Raw genomic sequence first — 21,792 nt, 5'->3', positions numbered from 1 at the left:
CAAATAATCAACTGCTCCAATTAACCGAAGGCCCAATTACAGTAATTGGAATCCACTGTAACCTGTACTGTATATACTAATTCAGACATCCCACGCTGCAAAAACTCATTTCAGGGAGGTAGCATCATCAATTTGCGGGAGACTTCCGGGAGAGGTGGGATGTCTGCAATAGAGTAGCTCCTTAGCAGCTGACCAGCTAGTTTAAATAACGTTAGCTATGCTAATGAATGAATGACACCTGTTAAACTCACCTCAACACGCCTTTTACAGTCTTAATCCACCATGGGCAATAGAAAAGTCACTGTTGCAAACAGTGCGGCGAGCAACACTGTCATTATTTTGACCCCTATTAGGCAGGGGTACACTTTAGTGTAGCCTGGGGTGATGTACGTTTTATTTTTTTTGGAACACTCTGCAATGGTGCGCTCGCTCTCTCTCTCTCTCTCTCTCGTGGTCGCTCGCACGCTCTCAAGCGCTCTCGCTTGCTTTCTGTCTCACTCGCTCTCCCTCTCTCGCTTGCCTTCGCTCTCGCTTGTGCGCTCTTTCTTGCTTTCTCTCTCGCTCTCTCTCTCGCGCGCGCGCTCTCTCTCATGGTTGCTCTCGTGCTCTCTCTTGCTTTTCTCTCGCTTGCTCTCAAAAACTTGATTTCCGTGATATTGTATATAAATTGTGGGCATCAGGGAGCCACTATTAATATGCGGGAGACTCCCAGAAGTTCCAGGAGAGGTGGGATGTCTGCTAATTTACATGCAATATCAAGGCACAGGATTGAACACTGAATGTTGGCAGCTTTAACAGCTACCATTGATTTAAGTGGGTGTTAAACAGTAGTGTTTAATCTCTTAAAGACAGGTGATGAAGAAAAGCATTTGTTTTCATGCTGATTAAAATTGCAGTGAAGCATTTGGAAGATTGAGAAGATGTAAGGCTAGTGATGCACTGAATTCCTGTCAAATACATAATTTGAAACTGGTGTGTGCACTGTGGATGCACATAATTTTATACACATGGATTATGTGCACATCTGAATTATAAATACTACGTTTTGAATATACATCACACTAAGAGTTCCGATTTAAAAGAAGCTTGAGGCATACAAAATTTTTATTAACAAATGCTTATTTTAGTCATAGCAGACAAAATGAATAAATATTTAAAATCATGACTTAAAGTAATAAATACCTGCTACATTTTGAAAACAACTGCTGTGGTAAAACCTAGGCTTTGCTAACAAACAACTAGGCTAATCTTATTTAAGAATGCAATAGCTGGTTTGTTCATTTGGCCAGTGTTTAACATAATGAATGAATGAAAAGCAACTTAGTCAGAGGACTTCAAGAAAACAGTCACAATTGCAAATTTTTTTCTGATAATTTATTTGAGGAACTACTAAAAATAGTCTAAAGCTATCTAAAGCTATCTTTTTAGTAACTGCTACAAAATGCTTAATGGAAGCAAAGTTTTAATAGCACAAGGCTAGTATTTTGAACAAAAATATTTCATTGCACAAAAATGCATCAGATTGTATATAACAACTCTTGTAAAGATTACAGTTATAACTCCTGCAATTAAAATTATTTTAGACTATTTTCAACTAACTAGAATTCACTTGAATTTTCATCTTTATTGGAAACTGAGAAAAGTTTATATGGCATTGCATGCTAAAATCATCATGATGCTTGGAAATAAAGGCTTTTATGATCCTTATTCAGAGTGAAGCCAGTTTCATTAATCTGTCACTGCAAAATTTCTGCTATAAGTAGCTTCAATACAACAAAATATAGAAAGATTACTTAAAGTAATTTCTTATATGGTGTTGGTTAGTGGTGTTGTGTTGTAAAAGGTAATTTTTCCTTAACATTTACATTATTTATGCCACGAAATAAAAATAACAGATCTATTCCTTTACAAAATTCAGTCCCTAGCTCTCTATTTAGCTATTTATTTCATTGTAAATCTGTACCTTTTAATTACCAACAACTGGATTAAAAGCAAACCTGCTGCAAAACATCAAAATATACTTTTAACTTTATAATCACTGAACAATGCTATAAATATACAAATCAAAAGACTGTTTAATGTGAATATATATAAACATCAAAAGTACGAAGCACCACATGCTAGGCAAAGGGTAGCATTAAAAGAAAATTACATTAAAGAATACAGTGAGTACGAGTTCTGAACGCATTTATTTCAGATTCATCACTTTATTTCAACAAAGAAAATAACCTGAAGTAAGTTAACTCTTTTGTTAAAGGGAGGAATTTGATGACTGTTAAATGCTTATGACTTTACCCTTAAAATCTATTGAGGCTATAAATAAAATGAATAGTTTATAATAATTTGTTTAGAAGCTTGCATGTTCAAATTATTTCACATAATTGGGTTTTGGGCTCATTGTCCTTCTGATACAAACTTACAAAGATGCATTTTCCACTGCTAAAATTTAACCAAAACAAAAATATTATTTCCATTTAATACATAAAGGCACTAAAACTATTTATTCATTTATTTAGTGTGGCCTTTACTGCATCATTTAATATAACACCTGAAGCTTCCAGGTGTCTACATCCTGTTTTGCATTTTAACCCTCGGTGTATCACTGATAAAGCTATAGTAGCTTTGGATCAAGCTTGGCTGAGCAGACTAAGCATGCAAGCTGAGCTGTTTGGCAATAGGAGTCTCCTGGAGAGCTTCATTTTGAAGATAACTTGAAAACCTCCATACTAAATCCTTGAAAGAAGTGATAATGGTACAAATGGAAGGTAATCAATCTCTTTGAAATGAACAGTTTAAACTCAGAGCACACATTTCACCACTAAGGTTTCACCTTTGCTCAGTGAACGTGAAGCTCCTCACTTCACCTGAATGACGATGTTGGCAAGCAATGTGTCAGATCAAGGCACTTGCGTAGATGGCAGAGGGCAGCCTGCTGATGCTGACGCTCCACTTCATATCTCTGTTTACTTAACTGCAAATCCTGCAGGGACAAAATGTAACAGACATGCATAGCTATTTATTTGTGATAACCAACTTGATATTCTTATAAACCAAGGTGACCAACTTTTAGTCATTATTGGATCATTAGAGCTGTTAGAAATGGGATTTGCAAATGGTAACTAAAAAATTTCTTTTGCCTTGCATATTTTCACAGCTAGGCAAAACCTCACCTTAGGCATTAAAGTTCAAAATAAATTAATTATCAAACTACGTATATGTCACCACGCAATCTTGTGATTCATTTTCTTGTGGGCATACTCAATAAATCCATAATGAATAATAGCCAAATTACTGAAAGACTGCACCAGCTTGGGCATTCAACAGTGTGCAAATACAAAAGAAAGAAATATAATAATAAATACACAAGCAATAAATATTAAGAACATGAGAGGAAGAGTCTTTGAAAGTGAGTCCCTTGGTTGTGGGAACATTTAAATGATGGGGCAAGTGAAGTTGAGTAAAGTTATCCCTATTGGTGTAAGAGCCTGATGGTTGAGGGGCAATAACTGCTCCTGTACCTCTGGTGGTGGGAGTCCTGAGGTTCTTGTGACTTCTTCTTGATGGCAGCAGAGAGAAGACAGCATGGCCCAGGTGGGTTGGGGGGCTCCCTGATGATGGATGCTGCTTTCCTGCAATAACGTTTCATGTAGATGTGCTCAATGGAGGCTTTACCCATGATGGACTGGCCTGCATAACCTACTTTTTGTAGGATTTTCTGCTCAAGAGCACTAGTGTTTCCACAGCAGGCTGTGATGCAACCAGTCAATATACTCTGCACTGCACATCTACAGAATTTTGTCAAAGTTTTATAAGTCATACTGAATCTTCGTAAACTCCTAAGGAAGTAGAGGCGCTGCTGTGCTTTCTTTGTAACTGCACTCACAGAACGTGCAAGGCTCAGGACAGGTCCTCTAAAATGAGGAATTTAAAGCTGCCAATCTTCTTCACCTCTGCTCCTCTGACGAGGACTGGTTTATGGACCTCTGGTTTCCTCCTGCTGAAGTCAATAATCAGCTCCTTGGTCCTGCTGATATTGAATAAGAGGCCGATGTTCTGGCACCACTCATCCAGATTTTCAATCTCCCTTCTATAGGCTGATTTGTTACCTCTTCTGATTTGGCCTATGGCAGTGGTATTGTCGGCAAACTCGAATATGGCATTGTAACTGTGCTTAGCCACACAGGGCAAAGACCGCCTACGTAAAGAAACTTCAGGAACACCTGTCTGACAATGATTCCTGGCGTCTGTGATAGTGAATAAGGACATTACAGATAATGCAAACAAAAACAGTGTCGACTGTATTAGTGACGCCCCCCTCTCTGATGCTCTAAACAACTTTTATGCATTGCAGCATGAAACACAACGCCAGCTTAAAAAATGCTTCCCCTACCCCACCACAGCTGAGCAGCCACTCTCTGTAAAAGTATCAGACATGAGAAGGACTCTTTATGGAGTCAACCGCGCCCCCCCCCCCACCGCCCCCAATAAGGTGGCTGGGCCAGACAGCATGCCAGGCCGAACACTCAGGGAATGTGTACACCAGCTCACTGATGTCTTCAAGGACACCTTCACACTTCACTCATCCAGGCTGTTGTACGCACATGCTACACCTGCAGAACTAAATGACTACTGCCCAGTGGCACTGACACCAATCATCATGAAGTGCTTTGAACAGCTGATAATAGCACATATCAAAAACTCCATTCGTGCCACATTGGGCACTCATCAATATGCTTACCCATAGAACTGCTCTGTAACAGATGCCATTGCATCTGTCGTGCATCTAGCCCTAACACAAACAAGAAAACAAGGACACTTATGCCAAAATACTGTTCTGGATTTCATTTCGGCATTCAACACTATTGTCCCACAGGCCTTGGTGAACAAACTCCTACTCCTTGGTCCAAATACACCACTGTGCAATTGAGTGTTGGACTTCCTAACAACAAACCTCAAACAGTAGGGATGCATGACTGCTTCTCCATCCCCATTATCTTCAGCACGTGCCACCCAGGGCCGTGTGCTGAGCCCACTGCTGCACACTCTGCTCACACATGACTGCATCGCATGGCCAAACACCAGAGCAATTACATCGTCACATTCGCCGATGACACGACAGTAGTGGGGCTCATCACCAACAATAATGAGATGGCTTACAGACAGCAGGTGCAAGAGCCTGAGTCCTGGTGCCAGATACATAACTGCTTCCTTAATGCCAACAAGACAAAGGAGATGGGTTTGAACTTCGGGAGAACTCACACCACTCACACCTCTCTTTACCTCAGCAGCACAGTAGAATCAGAATCAGGTTTATTATCACCGGCATGTGACGTGAAATTTGTTAACTTAGCAGCAGCAGTTCAATGCAATACATAATCTAGCAGAAAGAAAAAAATATTTTTATTTGTTTGAACCTCTTGGTCCTAGAGTACATCCTAAAAAAATCAAAAAAGTTCCCCAATGCCTCTATTTTCTGAGGAGGCTGAAGAGAGCTGGACTTTGCACATCCATGTTCACATCATTCTACAGATGCGCAGTTGAGAGCATCTTAACAGGCTGGATCACTGCTTGGTATGGAAACTGAACTGTGGTGGACAGGGAGGCTCTACAATGGGTATTCAAAACACCTCCACCACTACTTTGTTATTGCCTGTCAGTCACCTTATGTACAGCCTGGTGTCACTTTATGGACATATAATCACTCTAAGTACATAAGCTGTCTGACGTATTTCTATTTATTGTGTGTACCTTTTTATTATTATTGAGGTTTTATTTTTGTAGGCTTTTTTGTGGTGCATCAGATCTGGAGTAACAATTATTTTGTTCTCCTTACACTTAAATACAGACAATGGCAATCTTGAATCTTGAATCCTACTAGCCATCAAGGGCATATATACAAAAAGGAGCCAGAAGAAGTCTAGCAATATCTTGAAAGATCCACCCACCCTGCTAATGGGCTGATTGCTGTTTGTCCCAATCCTGTCAGGGAGGAGGCTATGTACCATCCACACTAGTACCACCAGACTAAAAAAAGTTATTTTCCCTAAGCAGTGTTGGAGCGTTTTTTTGGGGTTAGCACATATAGCAAATAACTTCAGCTACCAGTCTTCAGATGCAAATTTGAACTGTGGATTAAATCTAAAAGGTAGCTCTGAACGATGGGTTTCTAACAGCCATGAACCAAGCTAATTTCGTTATTTGTGTGTCGTAGTATGGATGCAGCGTCATTTACGAGTGTACATACGATCAAGCTATGTGCATAAGCTATCTTTACGTATTTACCTTTGTGTGTATTTTTATGATTGTGTTCTTATTTTATTGTTTTTATTTGTACTGCATCGGATTCAGAGTAATAACTATTTCATTCTCCTTTACAACTGTGTACAGGAAATGACACTGAAATCTTGATACTGGAGCTGGAAATCTGAAATAAAGGCAGAAAATGCTGGAACCATTCAGCAGATCAGACAGCATCTATGAAGGGAAACGAAGGGAATATTTCATATCATAAACCTTTTATCAGAACTGGGAAAGAGAGAAAACAAATCTGTTTTAAATTGCAGACAGCATGAGGGAAAGATGGAAGGGACAAGTTTAAATTAGGTTAAATTATAAAGAAGGTCATATGGTTGATACGTTAATGGTGACAGTTTATAAGACAGAAACATAAAAACTACGAGATGGGGCAGTTAAAGAATGAAAACACAAACAAAGGAATGCAAAGTCTGCAAAATAAAGAACTGTAGGATGTGTCTGGCAGGTTGTACTAATGAACAAAGATAAAGAGAGCCAATTTCACAAGGGATGATTTACAACGAAATACCCACTTTAGATAAGTCAGCCATGTGCTCAGACAGAAGATGAGGTGCTTTAGATCAAACTTACATTGAACAATGGTGCAGGGGGTCAATGACAGACAGATCAGAGTAGGAGTGAAACGGAGAACAGAAGTGGCTAGAAGCTCAAGGTTACCGATGCATACTGAATGCAGATGCTCTGCAAAATGGTCTTCTAGCTGGTTCTCCAATACAGAGAAGACCAAATTTTGGATGGATTTTTTTCTCCAGACTCTCCCCTGAGATTGAGACAGAGAGATCCGAAAATGGAAGTATCAGAGGTGGAAAATATGAAGGTGAGAGCAGGTTAGAAATAGGCAGCAAAAGTGATGAGCTTTTCAAATTTGCTTATGAATGCAGGAAATTCCCCTGGAGCATTTTGTTTTTTTTAGAAGACCCTCTGCTTTAATAAGATTACTAGATTAAATAATATCTCTGTACATGAAAAAGAGTGGTTATAAAGCAAAGATTATGTAACTTTGTAAATCTCTAAACCCCTCCTGGAATGTATGTGAGGGCAGACATCTCCATCTGACCCTGGAAGTTAATATCTGTGCTGTGATATTCTCTCCTGAGGTAAATCACATGAATCAATCTCTTTAGATTAATAGGCTGGTAAAAGAATATAATCAGGTGGGTGTTAAATAACTCAATACTAAACTGGGCTTTCCCTTATGCTCATGAAAAAAAACATGTAAAATTTCCTTTCTCTTAGTCTGCACCTGGAAGTAACTCCCTTTGTAAGGTGGTGATCTGGTTGGGTAGACAAACATATCAGTACTACCATCCAGTGAAAAATTTCTTGACAACTAATTATCTACCCTGAATAACAGGTGATATTTTAGAATAATATATTGTATATAGATTCTCTGATGCAACAATTTTGTTGGAATAAATAGAACTGAAAGGCATATGGACTACAGAATGTTGCATCAAAACTCAAAGGCTCATGTTAGGTAGAGATACCCTGCTATTAAAAAAAATGTCTGTTTGGAAGCTTTATTTTGAACCATCTGGTAATCATTCAATCATTTCTTACCAACATGTGTGAACTGAGGTGCTCTGCTGTCAAATTCAATTCATGATTTCTTTCCTTAAGGCGATTCAGTTGTTCCTGAAGAATTTGCTGCTCCAGGTCTTTTTCTGTGCAACAAAAATAATTTAACAATTGCATTAATAAAAATTAGATAGGACTGCTTTATCATTCTGCTCACTACATTTCTTGCCTTATGCATGCCAAGTTTGCAGCATTTACTTTGTTATACCCGGAATGAAACTGAAGCAACCAGGATTATTTCTCAATCATCTCAAATCTTGATTGTCTGTGCAGAATGAATTTAGACTACTGGGAAGAGCAGAAATATTCAAGTTACTGAGAGTAAAATAAGGAAGATAACTACAAAGACATATGATTGATTCAGAAAGGAGTTAAGAATGTGTAACACATGGCCGCAAAGAAGCAAAGAAAGGTAATGAACAAAATAAGAAAGAAGCAGGCTGGTAATATTCAGAGAAATAAAGAACCAACAGGAAAACAAATGGAAAGTAAATTTCTACATTCTTTAAACCTTACTTGTATGTCTTCGTTCCACATTCATCATTTTAATGTTGTTCCTGTTGATCTCAAATTCTACCCAATGTTAACATCACCATCTCATAACTATAAAGGTGTGGATAGTGTTTGGAGTGGTTGATAATGACCTTTAATGAAGTAACTTGGCATTAGTTGCTCAGTACCTAGCATAGAAAGCTACCTAACATTACAGAGAGTAGTTGCTTCATTGGAATATCCTCTGCCAAAATGAATGGGAAAAAGTAGATAAGAAGCTGTTGACTAATAGAAGAAATGCATTACTTGCCAAGGAGTCAACATCTGGCTCCACTTATAAATAGCATATGGAAATCATCTGAGTAACTGAGTGGACAGAGCAGATGCAAGTTTCTCATGAAATCATGGAGCTACTCCAAAATTAATTGTTGTAAATATCAAAAAAGGTGAATCATGAATCATCTGAGATACACTGCATGAAGTTTGGCAATATTAGCACAGAAACAGTAGTATGTGGGGCCATAGTAAGATTGGAGTGAAGAATATTACAGCATTAGAAACAAATAATCTAATAGTACAACAATGACTTGAATATCATTTTAAGGTTAGAACAAAATAAGTTATTTTACAGGAAAATAAAATGGAACAAAATTGACACAGCCAAATAAGTAATTAATAGGAAATACAAGTCATTAGCAGCGATAGAAGGTTCCACTGAAACACTATTAAGCAGCAACTTCTCTACAGTAACTTGCTCACCAATGTCTAATTTAGGTTTCTCCAAAACCGCTCAGCTCTGACTTTACCACAGCCCTCGTCCAACATGGACCAAGCAACTGAACTTCAGAATTCCAGAGTTAGGTGAAAGTAATTGACCTCATTAAGGCTACATTTGACAGAACAGCATCATGGAGCTCTGGTGAAAGAGAAGTCAAGGGCCTTGAAGGGGGAGCACTTGAAGTCATTGGCTGTAGTCATGTCTCACACAACATGGTTGAGGTTGTTGGAGGTCAATCATCCCAAACCCAGCAGATCACTGCAGGAATTTCTCAGTGCTGTCTCTAAGACTCAAGCACACTCAGATGGTTCATTAATGACCTTACTTACATGATAAGTTCTCAAGAGATGTTTGTTGATGATTATGCATTGTAAGAAAAAAGGAAAGGGAAGGAAGGAAGGATGGGAAGAAAGGGATGGTGGGGGGGGAAGGAAGGAAGGATGAGAAGGGAATTTAAGGGAAGAGAGGAAAGTGCTATGACTATGAAATATTTGAATATGTATAAGAAAGAGAATTTTAAACTTAAGACATTCTTGAACTAGGAACCCATATGGAGAGCACAGTAGTGAATATTGAGCAAATGAAGAAACTTAGAAAATGCTGCTGGAATATGTAACTGAAGGGCACAATAATATGCAAAATAAGAAGCAAGTATACGTAGGTCTTTGAGAGTCTGGAGAATGGCTGGTTGCCATTGCACAAGGTTTAGTGACAATCACTAGTAGATAAGAGTGGAACTAGGTGGAACATGTAGCAGAACAATGTTGATGTGCTGATGTGTTTTGGTGCAGTCAACCAAACTAATGGTTACAAAACTGTTGAGAATGAAGAAGAAAGATATACTAATGCCACTGTCATGGAAGATGCCCAAAGTTATTTTGATAATGATTGTTTCATTTCTTTGGAAGGAGGACAAATCTCATTGGAGAAATTGAACTATAAATTTGTAAGAAAGATAGGCATACATTTAAGAGGCAAAGATACTGATAAAGAATATGCACTCAAGTGACCACTTTATTAGGTACAGGAGTGGAACCTGGAGTGGTTTTTGCTGCTGTAGCCCATTCACTTCAAGGTTGACGTGTTTTGCATTCAGCAATGTTCTTCTGCACTCTACTGTTGTAATGCGTGGTTATTTGAGTTATTGTTGCCTTTCTGTCTGCTTGAACTTGTCTGACTATTCTCCTCTGAGTTCTCTCATTAACAAGGTGTTTTCATCAACAGAAATGCCACTCTGGATGTTTTTTGTTTCTTGCACCATTCTCTGTAAACTCTGATTGTGTGTGAAAATCCCAGGGGTTCTGCAGTTTTTGAGATACTCAACCCACCCTTTATGGCACCAACAATCATTCCACAGTCAAAGTCACTTAGATCTGATGTTTGGTCTGAACAACAATGGAACCTCTTGATCATGTCTGCATGTGTTGATACATTGAGTTGCTGCCACATGATCAGCTGATAAGATATTTGCATTAGCAAGCAGCTGTCCAGCTGTACCTAATAAAGAAGCCACTGAGTGTGTATTCATGTTTGCAAATATTTACAGAAATCAAAGCAAAGGGTTAGAGTACAGCAATGCAGATGAAAGATAGTTATCAAAATTAACACATGCTTCTCTGTGTAGTCTCCATGTAATGACAAACTTAAGACAATGCATCCGGGGCAAACATTTCAAGAAACGCAAGTTCAAAATTGTAGACAACACACACAAAAGTTGCTGGTGAACGCAGCAGGCCAGGCAGCATCTCTAGGAAGAGGTACAGTCAACATTTCGGGCCGAGACCCTTCGTCAGGACTAACTGAAAGAAGAGCTAGTAAGAGATTTGAAAGTGGGAGGGAGAAGGGGAGATCCAAAATGATAGGAGAAGACAGGAGGGGGAGGGATAGAGCCAAGAGCTGGACAGTTGATTGGAAAAAGGGATATGAGAGGATCATGGGCCAGGAGGCCTAGGGAGAAAGAAAAGGGGAAGGGGGAAGCCCTCCAACTTTCACCCTGCCCTCAAGTTTACCTGGTCCATTTCCAACACCTCCCTCCCCTTTCTAGATCTTTCTGTCTCTATCTCTGGAGACAGCTTATCTACTGATGTCTACTATAAGCCTACTGACTCTCACAGCTATCTGGACTATTCCTCTTCTCACCCTGTCTCTTGCAAAAATGCCATCCCCTTCTCGCAATTCCTCTGTCTCCGCTGCATCTGCTCTCAGGATGAGGCTTTTCATTCCAGGACAAAGGAGATGTCCTCCTTTTTTAAAGAAAGGGGCTTCCTTTCCTCCACCATCAACTCTGCACTCACTCCATCCTCCTGCCACCCCACTAGGAATAGGGTTCCCCTTGTCCTCACCTACCACCCCACCAGCCTCTGGGTCCAACATATAATTCTCCGTAACTTCTGCCACCTCCAACAAGATCCCACCACTAAGCACATCTTTCCCTCCCCCATCTCCCTGCTTTCCGCAGGGATCGCTCCCTACGCAACCCCCTTGTCCATTCGTCCCCCCCATCCCTCCCCACCGATCTCCCTCCTGGTACTTATCCTTGTAAGCGGACAAGTGCTACACATGCCCTTACACTTCCTCCCTCACTACCATTCAGGGCCCCAGACGGTCCTTCCAGGTGAGGCAACACTTCACCTGTGAGTCGGCTGGGGTGATATACTGCGTCCGGTGCTCCCGATGCGGCCTTCTATATATTGGCGAGACCCGACGCAGACTGGGAGATCGTTTCACTGAACACCTATGCTCTGTCCGCCAGTGAAAGCAGGGTCTCCCAGTGGCCACACATTTTAATTCCACGTCCCATTCCCATTCTGATGTGTCTATCCACAGCCCCCTCTACTGTCAAGATGAAGCCACACTCAGGTTGGAGGAACAACACCTTATATTCCGTCTGGATAGCCTCCAACTTGATGGCATGAACATTGACTTCTCTAACTTCTGCTAAGATAGCCAGAACGCAGCATGGTTTCCCTAAAGGAAAATCCGGCCTGACAAACCTATTACAATTTTTTGAGGAAATTACCAGTAGGCTAGACAAGGGAGATGTAGTGGATGCTGTATATTTGGATTTTCAGAAGGCCTTTGACATGAGGCTACTTAACAAGATAAGAGCCCATGGAATTACAGGAAAATTACATACGTGGATAGAGCGTTGGCTGATTGGCAGGAAACAGAGAGTGGGAATAAAGGGATCCTATTCTGGTTGGCTGCCGGTTATCAGTGGTGTTCCACATGGGTTCGTGTTGGGGCTGCTTCTTTTTACATTGTACATCAACGATTTGCATTATGGAATAGATGGCTTTGTGGCTAAGTTTGCTGACAATACGAAGATAGGTGGAGGGGCCGGTAGTGCTGAGGAAACAGAGAGTCTGCAGAGAGACTTGGATAGATTGGAAGAATGGGCAGAGAAGTGGCAAATGAAATACAATGTTGGAAAGTGTATGGTTATGCACATTGGCAGAAGAAATAAACAGGCAGACTATTATTTAAATGGGGAAAGAATTTAAAGTTCTGAGATGCAACAGGACTTGGGAGTCCTCGTACAGAATACCCTTAAGGTTAACCTCCAGGTTGAGTTGGTGGTGAAGAAGGCAAATGCAATGTTGGCATTCATTTCTAGAGGAATAGAGTATAGGAGCAGGGATGTGATGTTGAGGGTCTATAAGTCGCTGATGAGACCTCACTTGGAGTACTGTGGGCAGTTTTGGTCTCCTTCTTTAAGAAAGGATGTGCTGACATTGGAGAGGGTACAGAGAAGATTCACTAGAACGATTCCAGGAATGAGAGGGTTAACATATGAGGAACGTTTGTCCGCTCTTGGACTGTATTCCTTGGAGTTTAGAAGAATGAGGGGAGACCTCATAGAAACATTTCGAATGTTGATAGGCATGGACAGAGTGGATGTGGCAAAGTTGTTTCCCATGATGGGGGAGTCTAGTATGAGAGGGCATGATGTAAGGATTGAAGGGCGTCCATTCAGAACAGAAATGCAAAGAAATTTTTTTAGTCAGAGGGTGGAGAATCTATGGAATTTGTTGCCATGGGCAGCAGTGGAGGCCAGGTCATTGGGTGTATTTAAGGCAGAGATTGATAGGTATCTGAGTAGCCAGGGCATCAAAGGTTATGGTGAGAAGGCAGTGGAGTGGGACTAAATGGGAGAATGAATCAGCTTATGATAAAATGGTGGAGCAGACTCGATGGGCTGAATGGCCCACTTCTGCTCCTTTGTCTTATGGTCTAATGCCCCACCTCCCCCTCGTACCCCATCCGTTATTTAATTATTTATAGACACACATTCTTTTTCTCTCTCTCCTTTTTCTCCCTCTGTCCCTCTCACTATACCCCTTGCCCATCCTCTGGGTTTTCCCCCCTCCCCCTTTTCCTTCTCCCTAGGCCTCCTGTCCCATGATCCTCTCATATCCCTTTTGCCAATCAACTGTCCAGCTCTTGGCTCCATCCCTCCCCCTCCTGTCTTCTCCTATCATTTCAGATCTCCCCCTCCCCCTCCCACTTTCAAATCTCTTACTAGCTCTTCTTTCAGTTAGTCCTGACAAAGGGTCTCGGCCCAAAACGTCGACTGTACCTCTTCCTAGATATGCTGCCTGGCCTGCTGCGTTCATCAGCAACTTTTGTGTGTGATGCTTGAAATTCCAGCATCTGCAGGTTTCCTCGTGTTTGCATTTCCAAAATTGTAGATGTCTGAATTTATTTTCTGCACAGGAAGCTATTTCAGCCGTGATACACAAGGTGGTTTGTTATTTTCTTAATGAATGATAGTTTTAGATAGTGAATGAGGTCTTCAAAGTTGATACATCTTTAATTGTCCGCGTTCAACAATCTGTCAATGTCATAAAATACACTATAAAATTAAACCTATTAACCTGAGGTCAGCAACTGAAGGTGGATGCATTAAGATAACTGTGCTGCTCCAAAGAGTGCTATATGAGGTCATTCTTACCCTCAGTTATTAGGCTCTATAATGAGTCAATCTATAGCTGGGGAAGTGATGACCCCCTCCTGCTAGACTGTTTGAGGTAACTTATTTTTTATTCTTTCTTACTTCTCTTCTAATATTTGTATATCTGTGCACTTGTAATGCTACTGTGACACTGTAATTTCCTTTGGGATCAAGAAACCAACTCTGTCCTTGAGCACATCAACAAGTGTGTAGATAGAGTGACATGTCAAAAACAAATAAAAGCTTCCCCCAATCAGAAACCATGGATGAACAGAGAGGTTCGCCTCCTTCTCAAAGCCAGAGATTCAGCCTTCAGGTCTGGAGACCGGGAGGCTTACAGCTCAGCCAGGGCCAACCTGAGGAGGGGAATCTCTCAGGTTAAACACACAAACAGAGGATCGAGGAGCATTTCAACCCCCAGGGCGTGTGGCACGGCATACAGATTATTAAAGACTTCAAACCACTGAATACTGTGCCCCCTTCCAGCTCTGTTTCCCTCCCTGATGAGCTCAATTACTTTCATGCTCGCTTTGACCGAGAGAACAAGGAGGTCACCCTCAAAGCGGATCTCCCACCTGGTTAACAGCCTCTCTCACTTTCCGCCTCCGGTCTTTGCGCCACCCTGAGCAGGGTGAATATACGGAAGGCAGCTGGTCTGGATGGAATACCTGGCCGTGTGTTCAGAGTCTGTGCAGGGCAGTTGGCCAGGGTCTTCATGGACATTTTCAATCCGTCCCTGGCCCAGGCAGTTGTCCCCACAAGCTTCAAGATTGTCACCATTGTGCCAGTGCTGAAGCATTCAACTGCCACGGGCCTGAATGACTTCCGTCCAATTGCACTCACCCCCATCATTGCAAAGTGCTTTGAGAGACTGGTTCTATCACATCTGAAATCCTGTCTGCCCACTACCCTGGTCCCCCATCAATTTGCCTATCGCACCAACAGGGCAACAGGGGACACCATCTCCATGGCACTTCACTCTGCCCTGTCCCACCTGGACAGCCCCAACTCTTACATCAGAATGCTGTTCATTGACTTTAGTTCGGCATTCAATACTGTGATTCCCTCCAAGCTGATCGCCAAACTTCGCCAGCTTGGTATCAACTCATCCCTCTGCAATTGGACCTTGGACTTTCTGACTAACAGACCCCAATCAGTTAAGTTAGACAACCTCTCCTCCTCCACTCTCACCCTGAACACTGGTATGCCTCAAGGCTGTGTGCTGAGCCCTCTTCTGTACTCCCTTTTCACCTATGACTGCGTTCCTGTACATGGTTCTAACTCCATAATCAAGTTCGCAGACGACACCACGGTGGTTGGCCTGATCAGAGGGGATGACGAGATGGCCTACAGGAACGAGGTCCAGCACCTGGCCGTGTAGTGTGCCAATAACAACCTGGCCCTTAACACCCAGAAGACCAAGGAGATCATTGTGGACTTCAGGCATGCTAGGAGCCTCATGTCCCCATCTACATCAACGGAGCTGTAGTGGAGTGTGTATCAGTTTCAAATTCCTTGGTGTCCACATTTCCGATGATCTCACCTGGTCCTTGAACTCCTCCATCCTGATCAAGAAGGTGCAACAGCGCCGTTATTTCCTGCGGAGCATCAAGAAAGCTTATCTCTGTCGCAGGATACTGGGGGACTTTTACTGCTGTACCATTGAGAGCACACTCACCAACTGCATCTCAGTGTGGTATGGCAATTGTCCTGTATCGGACTGCAAAGCACTCCAGCAGGTGGTGAAAACTGCCCAGCGGATTATCGGCACCCAATTGCTCACCATTGAGAACATCTCCCATAAACGCTGCCTGGGCAGGGCGAAAAGCATTATCAAGGATGCATCTCACCCTAACCATGGACTTCTTACTCTCCTCCCATCCGGTAGGCGCTACAGGAGCCTCCACTCCTGCACCAGCAGGCTCAGGAAGAGCTTCTTCCCTGAGGCTGTGACCCTGCTGAACCTCACATCACAGCGCTAAGCAGTACTATACCCATATTGGACTGTCTCAGTACTTTTATATTTGTATGCTGTAGCACTTACTTTTTCTTCGCAGTTATTTTGTAAATAATACTATTCTTTTGCACTTCTGGTCAGATTTCATTGGCTTTGTACCTGTACTCGGCACAATGACAATAAAGTTGAATCTAATCTAATCAGAAGTATCTTTCTATTGAAATAAACTGTAGAAGCTACTGATCTAATCAGGAATGAACTGACTATGAACAGAGCAGAACATTGCTGTTGTCAATGAGTGACAACAGAAGAAGCAGCCAAACTTAGCCTAGTGTCTAAACATGGGAGTGTAGCTAACTGCTTAACTATACCTTGGAGTAGAATAGGATTTCTGTTAACTGCTTATTAAAGAAATATCTAATTATGTTTTTGTGGTCTTGTGTCGAATAAAGTAACATGTTGACTGATATGCAAACATGAGGAAATCTGCAGGTGCTGGAAATTCAAGCAACACACACAAAAAATGCTGGTGAACCCAGCAGGCCAGGCAGCATCTATAGGAAGAGGTACAGTCGACGTTTCGGGCTGAGACTCTTCGTCAGGACTAACTGAAAGAAGAGATAGTTGACTGATACCCAGGTTGACCACCAATTTATTGGAAACTGATGTTTCTTTTAATTTGGATGAAATTACGAGATGTAGTTTACTGGGTGGCCACCAGATGGCACTGTCTGTAATGCATGCAGCGCCATCTGAGGCGAGACTCATTTTGACAAAAGCACAATATTTTTATTATTTACATTGCACTTGTTGGTGATAGTCCCAATATTTTGTTCTTACTTTTGCTTATTTTACATAATTTTAACCCTAGCTATGGCTTCTAAGATATGTATAAGTACTGGTTGCTGTGTCAAGTGTATACTTCAGTCCATATCGATACAGGAGAAGGTTGAAGTGTTGAAAAAACTGGACCGAGGTGTTTCTCTGCGTTAGCTGTGTGACTTACTGTATATGGCATTGGTTCATGATATAAAGCACCAGAGAGGAAAAAAATGCAATTCTATGCAAACAGTGATTCGCTAATGCAAATGAACATTAGAAAAACTATGAAAGTTGGTAAGCGTACTGAACATGATCGAGTGATGATTGAATGGTTTCACCAGCATCAGAGTGATGGAGTCAATTTCTCAGGCAGTTATGGTAATGGACCAAGCTACGTTGTTCCATAAGTTAGAACATGCTTGCGACTATAGTGAAGGATGGCTTCAAAGGTTTAAGAAGACCCGTGAAATTTGCATTTGCATAAAGTGTGTGGAGAAAAACAGTCTGCAAACCATGAAGGAGCTGCCAAGTATGTGGACAAATTTGCGAACCTCAGTCCTGAGTGGGTGTATAATACAGATGAAACTGCATTATACTGGTGGTGCACACCTAGAAAATCATTAGCAACAGAAGACGAAGAAGATCCCACAAGATTCAAACGATCTAAGGACAGAGTTACCATTTTAGGGTGCTCCAACACAGCAGGTACTTACAGATGTAAACCATTAGTGATAAGAAGAAGTAAATGCCCTAATGCCTTGAAAGGTGTTAAAATTTACCCGGTAACATATGAGCAAATAAAAATGGCTGGATGACCACCAATGCTATAAACAAGAGAAAATCTGCAGATGCTGGAAACCAGAGTGTAACGCTCAGTTATATTGGCTTGTATATGTCTAGGGGAAATCCCACCCAGCACCTGCCTCAACGCTTCCCATGGAGTTGGTTGCCACCCGAATCAATCCCAAACATCAATCATCAGCCAGCACACCCAGTACGTTTTACCAAGTACACTTTATAGATATTACTAAGTCTATGACATTAATATAAATTCGATACAGAAAAGGAAGTAATGAAAAAAAGGCGCCAAGACTTATCAAAGTCCAAGTTCTTCGCGCGCAACCGTTGGAGCTCAATCGATTCCTGATGACCACCGAGATCCTGTCGACTCACGGCTCGGGACGACCCGAAGTGATCGACCAGAGCCTTTCCGCATGTCTGCCGTCCTCCACGTCTCTCCTCCGACTCCCCGCCAAAAACCCCGTCCCCAGTCATGTGAGACAGCATTATCATCCGAAAACAAAACGATACATGAACATCCATTGGTTAATAGCACCCTGCTCTGTATTAACCCAAGCAACTGTCTAGCTAGAGACTTTCTCAGCATTAAACATAACAAAGAAGCATTCCTAAGTCTAACATAACAAAGAAGCCATTTTAAATTTAACATACAAAGAAGAAAGACCCCGTACACGAGCAACACACACAAAATGGTGGAGGAACTCAGCAGGTCAGGCAGCACCTATGGAAAAAAGTATAATTGACGTTTTGGGCTGAAACCCTTTGGCAGGACTGGAGAAAAAATGCTGAGGAGTAGGTTTGAAAGGTGGGGTGGGGAAGAGAAACGGCAGGAGACAAGTGAAACTTGGAGGGGGAGGGATGAAGCAAAGAGCTAGGAAGTTGATTGGTGAAAGAGACAGAAGGCCGTGGAAGAAAGAAGGGGGGGGAGGAGTACCAAAGGGAGGCAATGGACGGGCAAGGAGATAAGGTGAGGGAGGGACAAGGGGATGGGAAATGGTGAAGGTGGGGATGGAGGCATTACTGGAAATTTGAGAAATTGATGTTCATGCCATCAGGTTAGAGGCTACCCAAACAGAATATAAGGTGTTGCTCCTCTAACCTAAGCGTGGCCTTATCCCGACAGTGGAGGAGGCCATTAGTGGACATATTGGAATGAGAATGGGAAGTGAAATTAAAATGGGTGGCCACTGGGAGATCCCGTTTGTTCTGGCAGACGGAGCATAGATGCTCGGTGAAGCAGTCTCCTAATCTACGTTGGGTCTCACTGATAAACAAGAGGCCACACCGGGAGCACCGAACACAGTATATGACCCCAACAGACTCAAAGGTGAAGTGTCGCCTCACCTGGGAGGACTGTTTGGGGCCCTGAATGGTAGTGAGGGCGGTCTAGGGGCAGGTGAACCAACATTATGTTAAAGTAGTTTGAAAAATATTTAGTGCCAAAAGCCAGAGCACATTACACATCCGTAAGGCTACCCGAAGATTGCAAGATTCTTCTTATTTTGGATAACTATTCAGCTCACCCCAAAGCTGAACTCCTGTGTAAGAATAATGTTTTTCCAGTCTATTTACTACCAAACTGTACATCGCTTATCCAACCCCAAGACCAAGGTATACTGTACTGCGCTCTCTAAAGGCCCAGTATCACTTGCTTTTCATGAAACATCTGTTAGATGAGGTGAATGCCGACAATTCTGTACAGACATTTATTAAAGAAGTTAACATGCCAGATGTTTTTTGGTTCATTGCTCAAGGGTGGGAGAAGGTAGAACCTTCAACACTAAAGAATGGCTGGTGTAAGCTGTGGCCTGCCTTGATGTTTGATAATCTACGTGAATGAATGATTGTCGATAATGAAACACCTGCTGTGCATCACCTTACAGACTGGGAAATTATAGACAGTGTTCTGAATGCTGATAAAAATACTGCAAGGGATGAAGATGGCAGTGATGATGATGAAACGGAAAAAAACTGAAAGATTTACTCTTGACAAGTTAACTGAGTTATTGGGTGATTTAATCAAAGGGTTAGAGAAATGTACCTTCATGATGGAACAACAGCTAATGAATTTTTATTTGATGCAAGAAAAATTACACAAGGAGAGATCTAAACACATGAAACAACTTTGTCTAGTTAAAAGATAATCAAGAAGCAACATTCTATGTAAGCATTTTTGTTTAATTAATAATCCTTTTTAAGTTCCTGCAGTCCATTTTTGCCATTATTATTGTGTGATCTCTTTTAATCTGGCAAGGCTCAGGAACCAAGGTTTACGGAAAATCAGTGGTCAACCTGGTACTTCATAGATTTCTTAGAACCATAACTAAAGTTTTAAAACATCAGGGAAGAAAAGGAGGTTGGAGAATTGACAAGGACGAAGGGAAAAAATATGACTTATTTGAAATGTAACAGAATGATAGCAGTTGTGAAAAGATGCGAAGAGAGGGGAAAAAATAGTTCACAATATTAGCTAGCAGAGCAACCCAGATGGATATACAGTTCATCTGAGAGAAGATGAACTTGGAGAGTCTATAAATGCAAAAAGGAAAGTAATTGGAAAAAGATGGAAGTTCATGGCTAGGACTCAAACATGTTTAACTTCTAATCAAATTTGCTTTGGTGTGCAAGGTAAAGAAGTGAGATCAAGAAAGCCAAATAAATAAATTTTAATGATTCCTAAACAGTAATTACATTTCCTTCATTAAAAACAGAAACTATTGAAAACACTTAGTTCCTGAAATGTTAAATTTGTTTCTCTCTGTGGAGGTACAATCTGACATGAGTGTTTCCAGCATTCCCTGCATCCTCTGCTTTTACCCCCCATCTTTCCCTTTCTTCTTTTTCCCAGGGTTCTAATGAAAGGTCATTGATCTGTGGCATTAACTCTGTATCTCTTTCCACAGATGCTAATTGACTTGTGCTTTCCTTTCAGATTTCTGGCTACTGCAGTTTCTTCTACTGATAAATTTCTGTGCTGTTAATGCATGGTAATCAAACACAATTTATATTTTGATATCATGTTTTGTGTGTAATGAACAAAAATGAAGAAAACAATTCCAGGTAGAAATGGGATGAAAAACCAGAGGCATGCATGATAATGTTATTGGTGAAATTGTTTTCACTCTTGAGGATAATTTTCTGAATCTTGTCCAGTATTTAAATAGGCAAATACTGCTATGGTAAAAGAATATTATCCCATCCAAGGAAATCACTTTCAATAATAAATCCATTTTCAAGTAGATTGTAAAGTAGGATTGCTTCAATTCCTGTTGATGTTTACACAAAGCACCAGCATGAATATAAACATCTTTATCATCATGTAATAGGGGCCTCGCTTATGTTTGCTTTAAAATCAGGGAAACATGCTTTTAAATCAAGGAACAGATTAACCAATGTAGCTTCCAAAATCAGTACATATTGATATGATATTATGGCTTTGTTGCTATTTCTATTTAATTGCATTTATAGATACCAAAAGAAAGCAAATGATGATGCATTATATTAACTAAAGTTTTTAAGTAATTGAAATTAATAGATTATGCTGAACTTCATTCAGAATACACCTGAACTGAAACAAAGATAAAAACTAAAAATTTTAAGCCTTATACAGTATATGCTTCAAAACTGTGATAATGTTAATTATTATAGTAATCCAAAAATACCACAGATGGTGGAAGTCTGAAATAAAACATAAAGTGCTATAAATGCTTATTAGGTCAGTAGTATCTGGAGAGAGAGAACCAGTTAATCTTTCAGGTCAATGATCTTCCTATTTATTTGCTTTATATTTCTTTGTTTATATAAAAAGTAAAGTGCTGAGGTGGATTGGGAGAAAATGAGTAATTTTCTGGGTGAAAACAGGAGAGAAGACTTTTGGCTAAAGAAATGGCATGAATGCAGAGGGACAAATGAAGAGCTCAGCAAATGAATTTCAATGAAGTGATGTCAAAGGGGATGAAGTTGGAGTCTGATTGTTCATGGGGAAGCGTCATAAAGAAGGTGAACACATGGCAATGGGTGAGATTGGGAGGAGAGATGGCGTCATGATGAAATGAAGAGGAACAAAGATTCAGGAGTGTTGTTGAAACTTGTGAT

General features: G+C 41.0%; 1 protein-coding gene across 1 annotated transcript in view; it reads right to left on the bottom strand.

Moving 5' to 3' along the window:
* Nucleotides 1–1,122: 1,122 nt before the first annotated feature.
* The window catches only part of LOC140212348 (genetic suppressor element 1-like), a 184,242-nt gene continuing 163,572 nt past the window's right edge, over nucleotides 1,123–21,792 (bottom strand). Inside the window, exons 14-15 of the mRNA XM_072283053.1 lie at nucleotides 7,876–7,979; nucleotides 1,123–2,980 (exon numbers count right to left, since the gene is read on the bottom strand). Coding sequence (XP_072139154.1) covers nucleotides 2,861–2,980; nucleotides 7,876–7,979 — 224 coding nt within the window. The 3' untranslated portion in view covers nucleotides 1,123–2,860. The remainder of the gene's footprint in view (nucleotides 2,981–7,875; nucleotides 7,980–21,792) is intronic.

This window comes from Mobula birostris, chromosome 19 (assembly GCF_030028105.1).
Source record: "Mobula birostris isolate sMobBir1 chromosome 19, sMobBir1.hap1, whole genome shotgun sequence".
Classification (NCBI taxonomy): domain Eukaryota; kingdom Metazoa; phylum Chordata; class Chondrichthyes; order Myliobatiformes; family Myliobatidae; genus Mobula; species Mobula birostris.
Note: the sequence above shows the minus strand (reverse complement) of the source record. Positions and strands in the feature narration are given on the sequence as shown.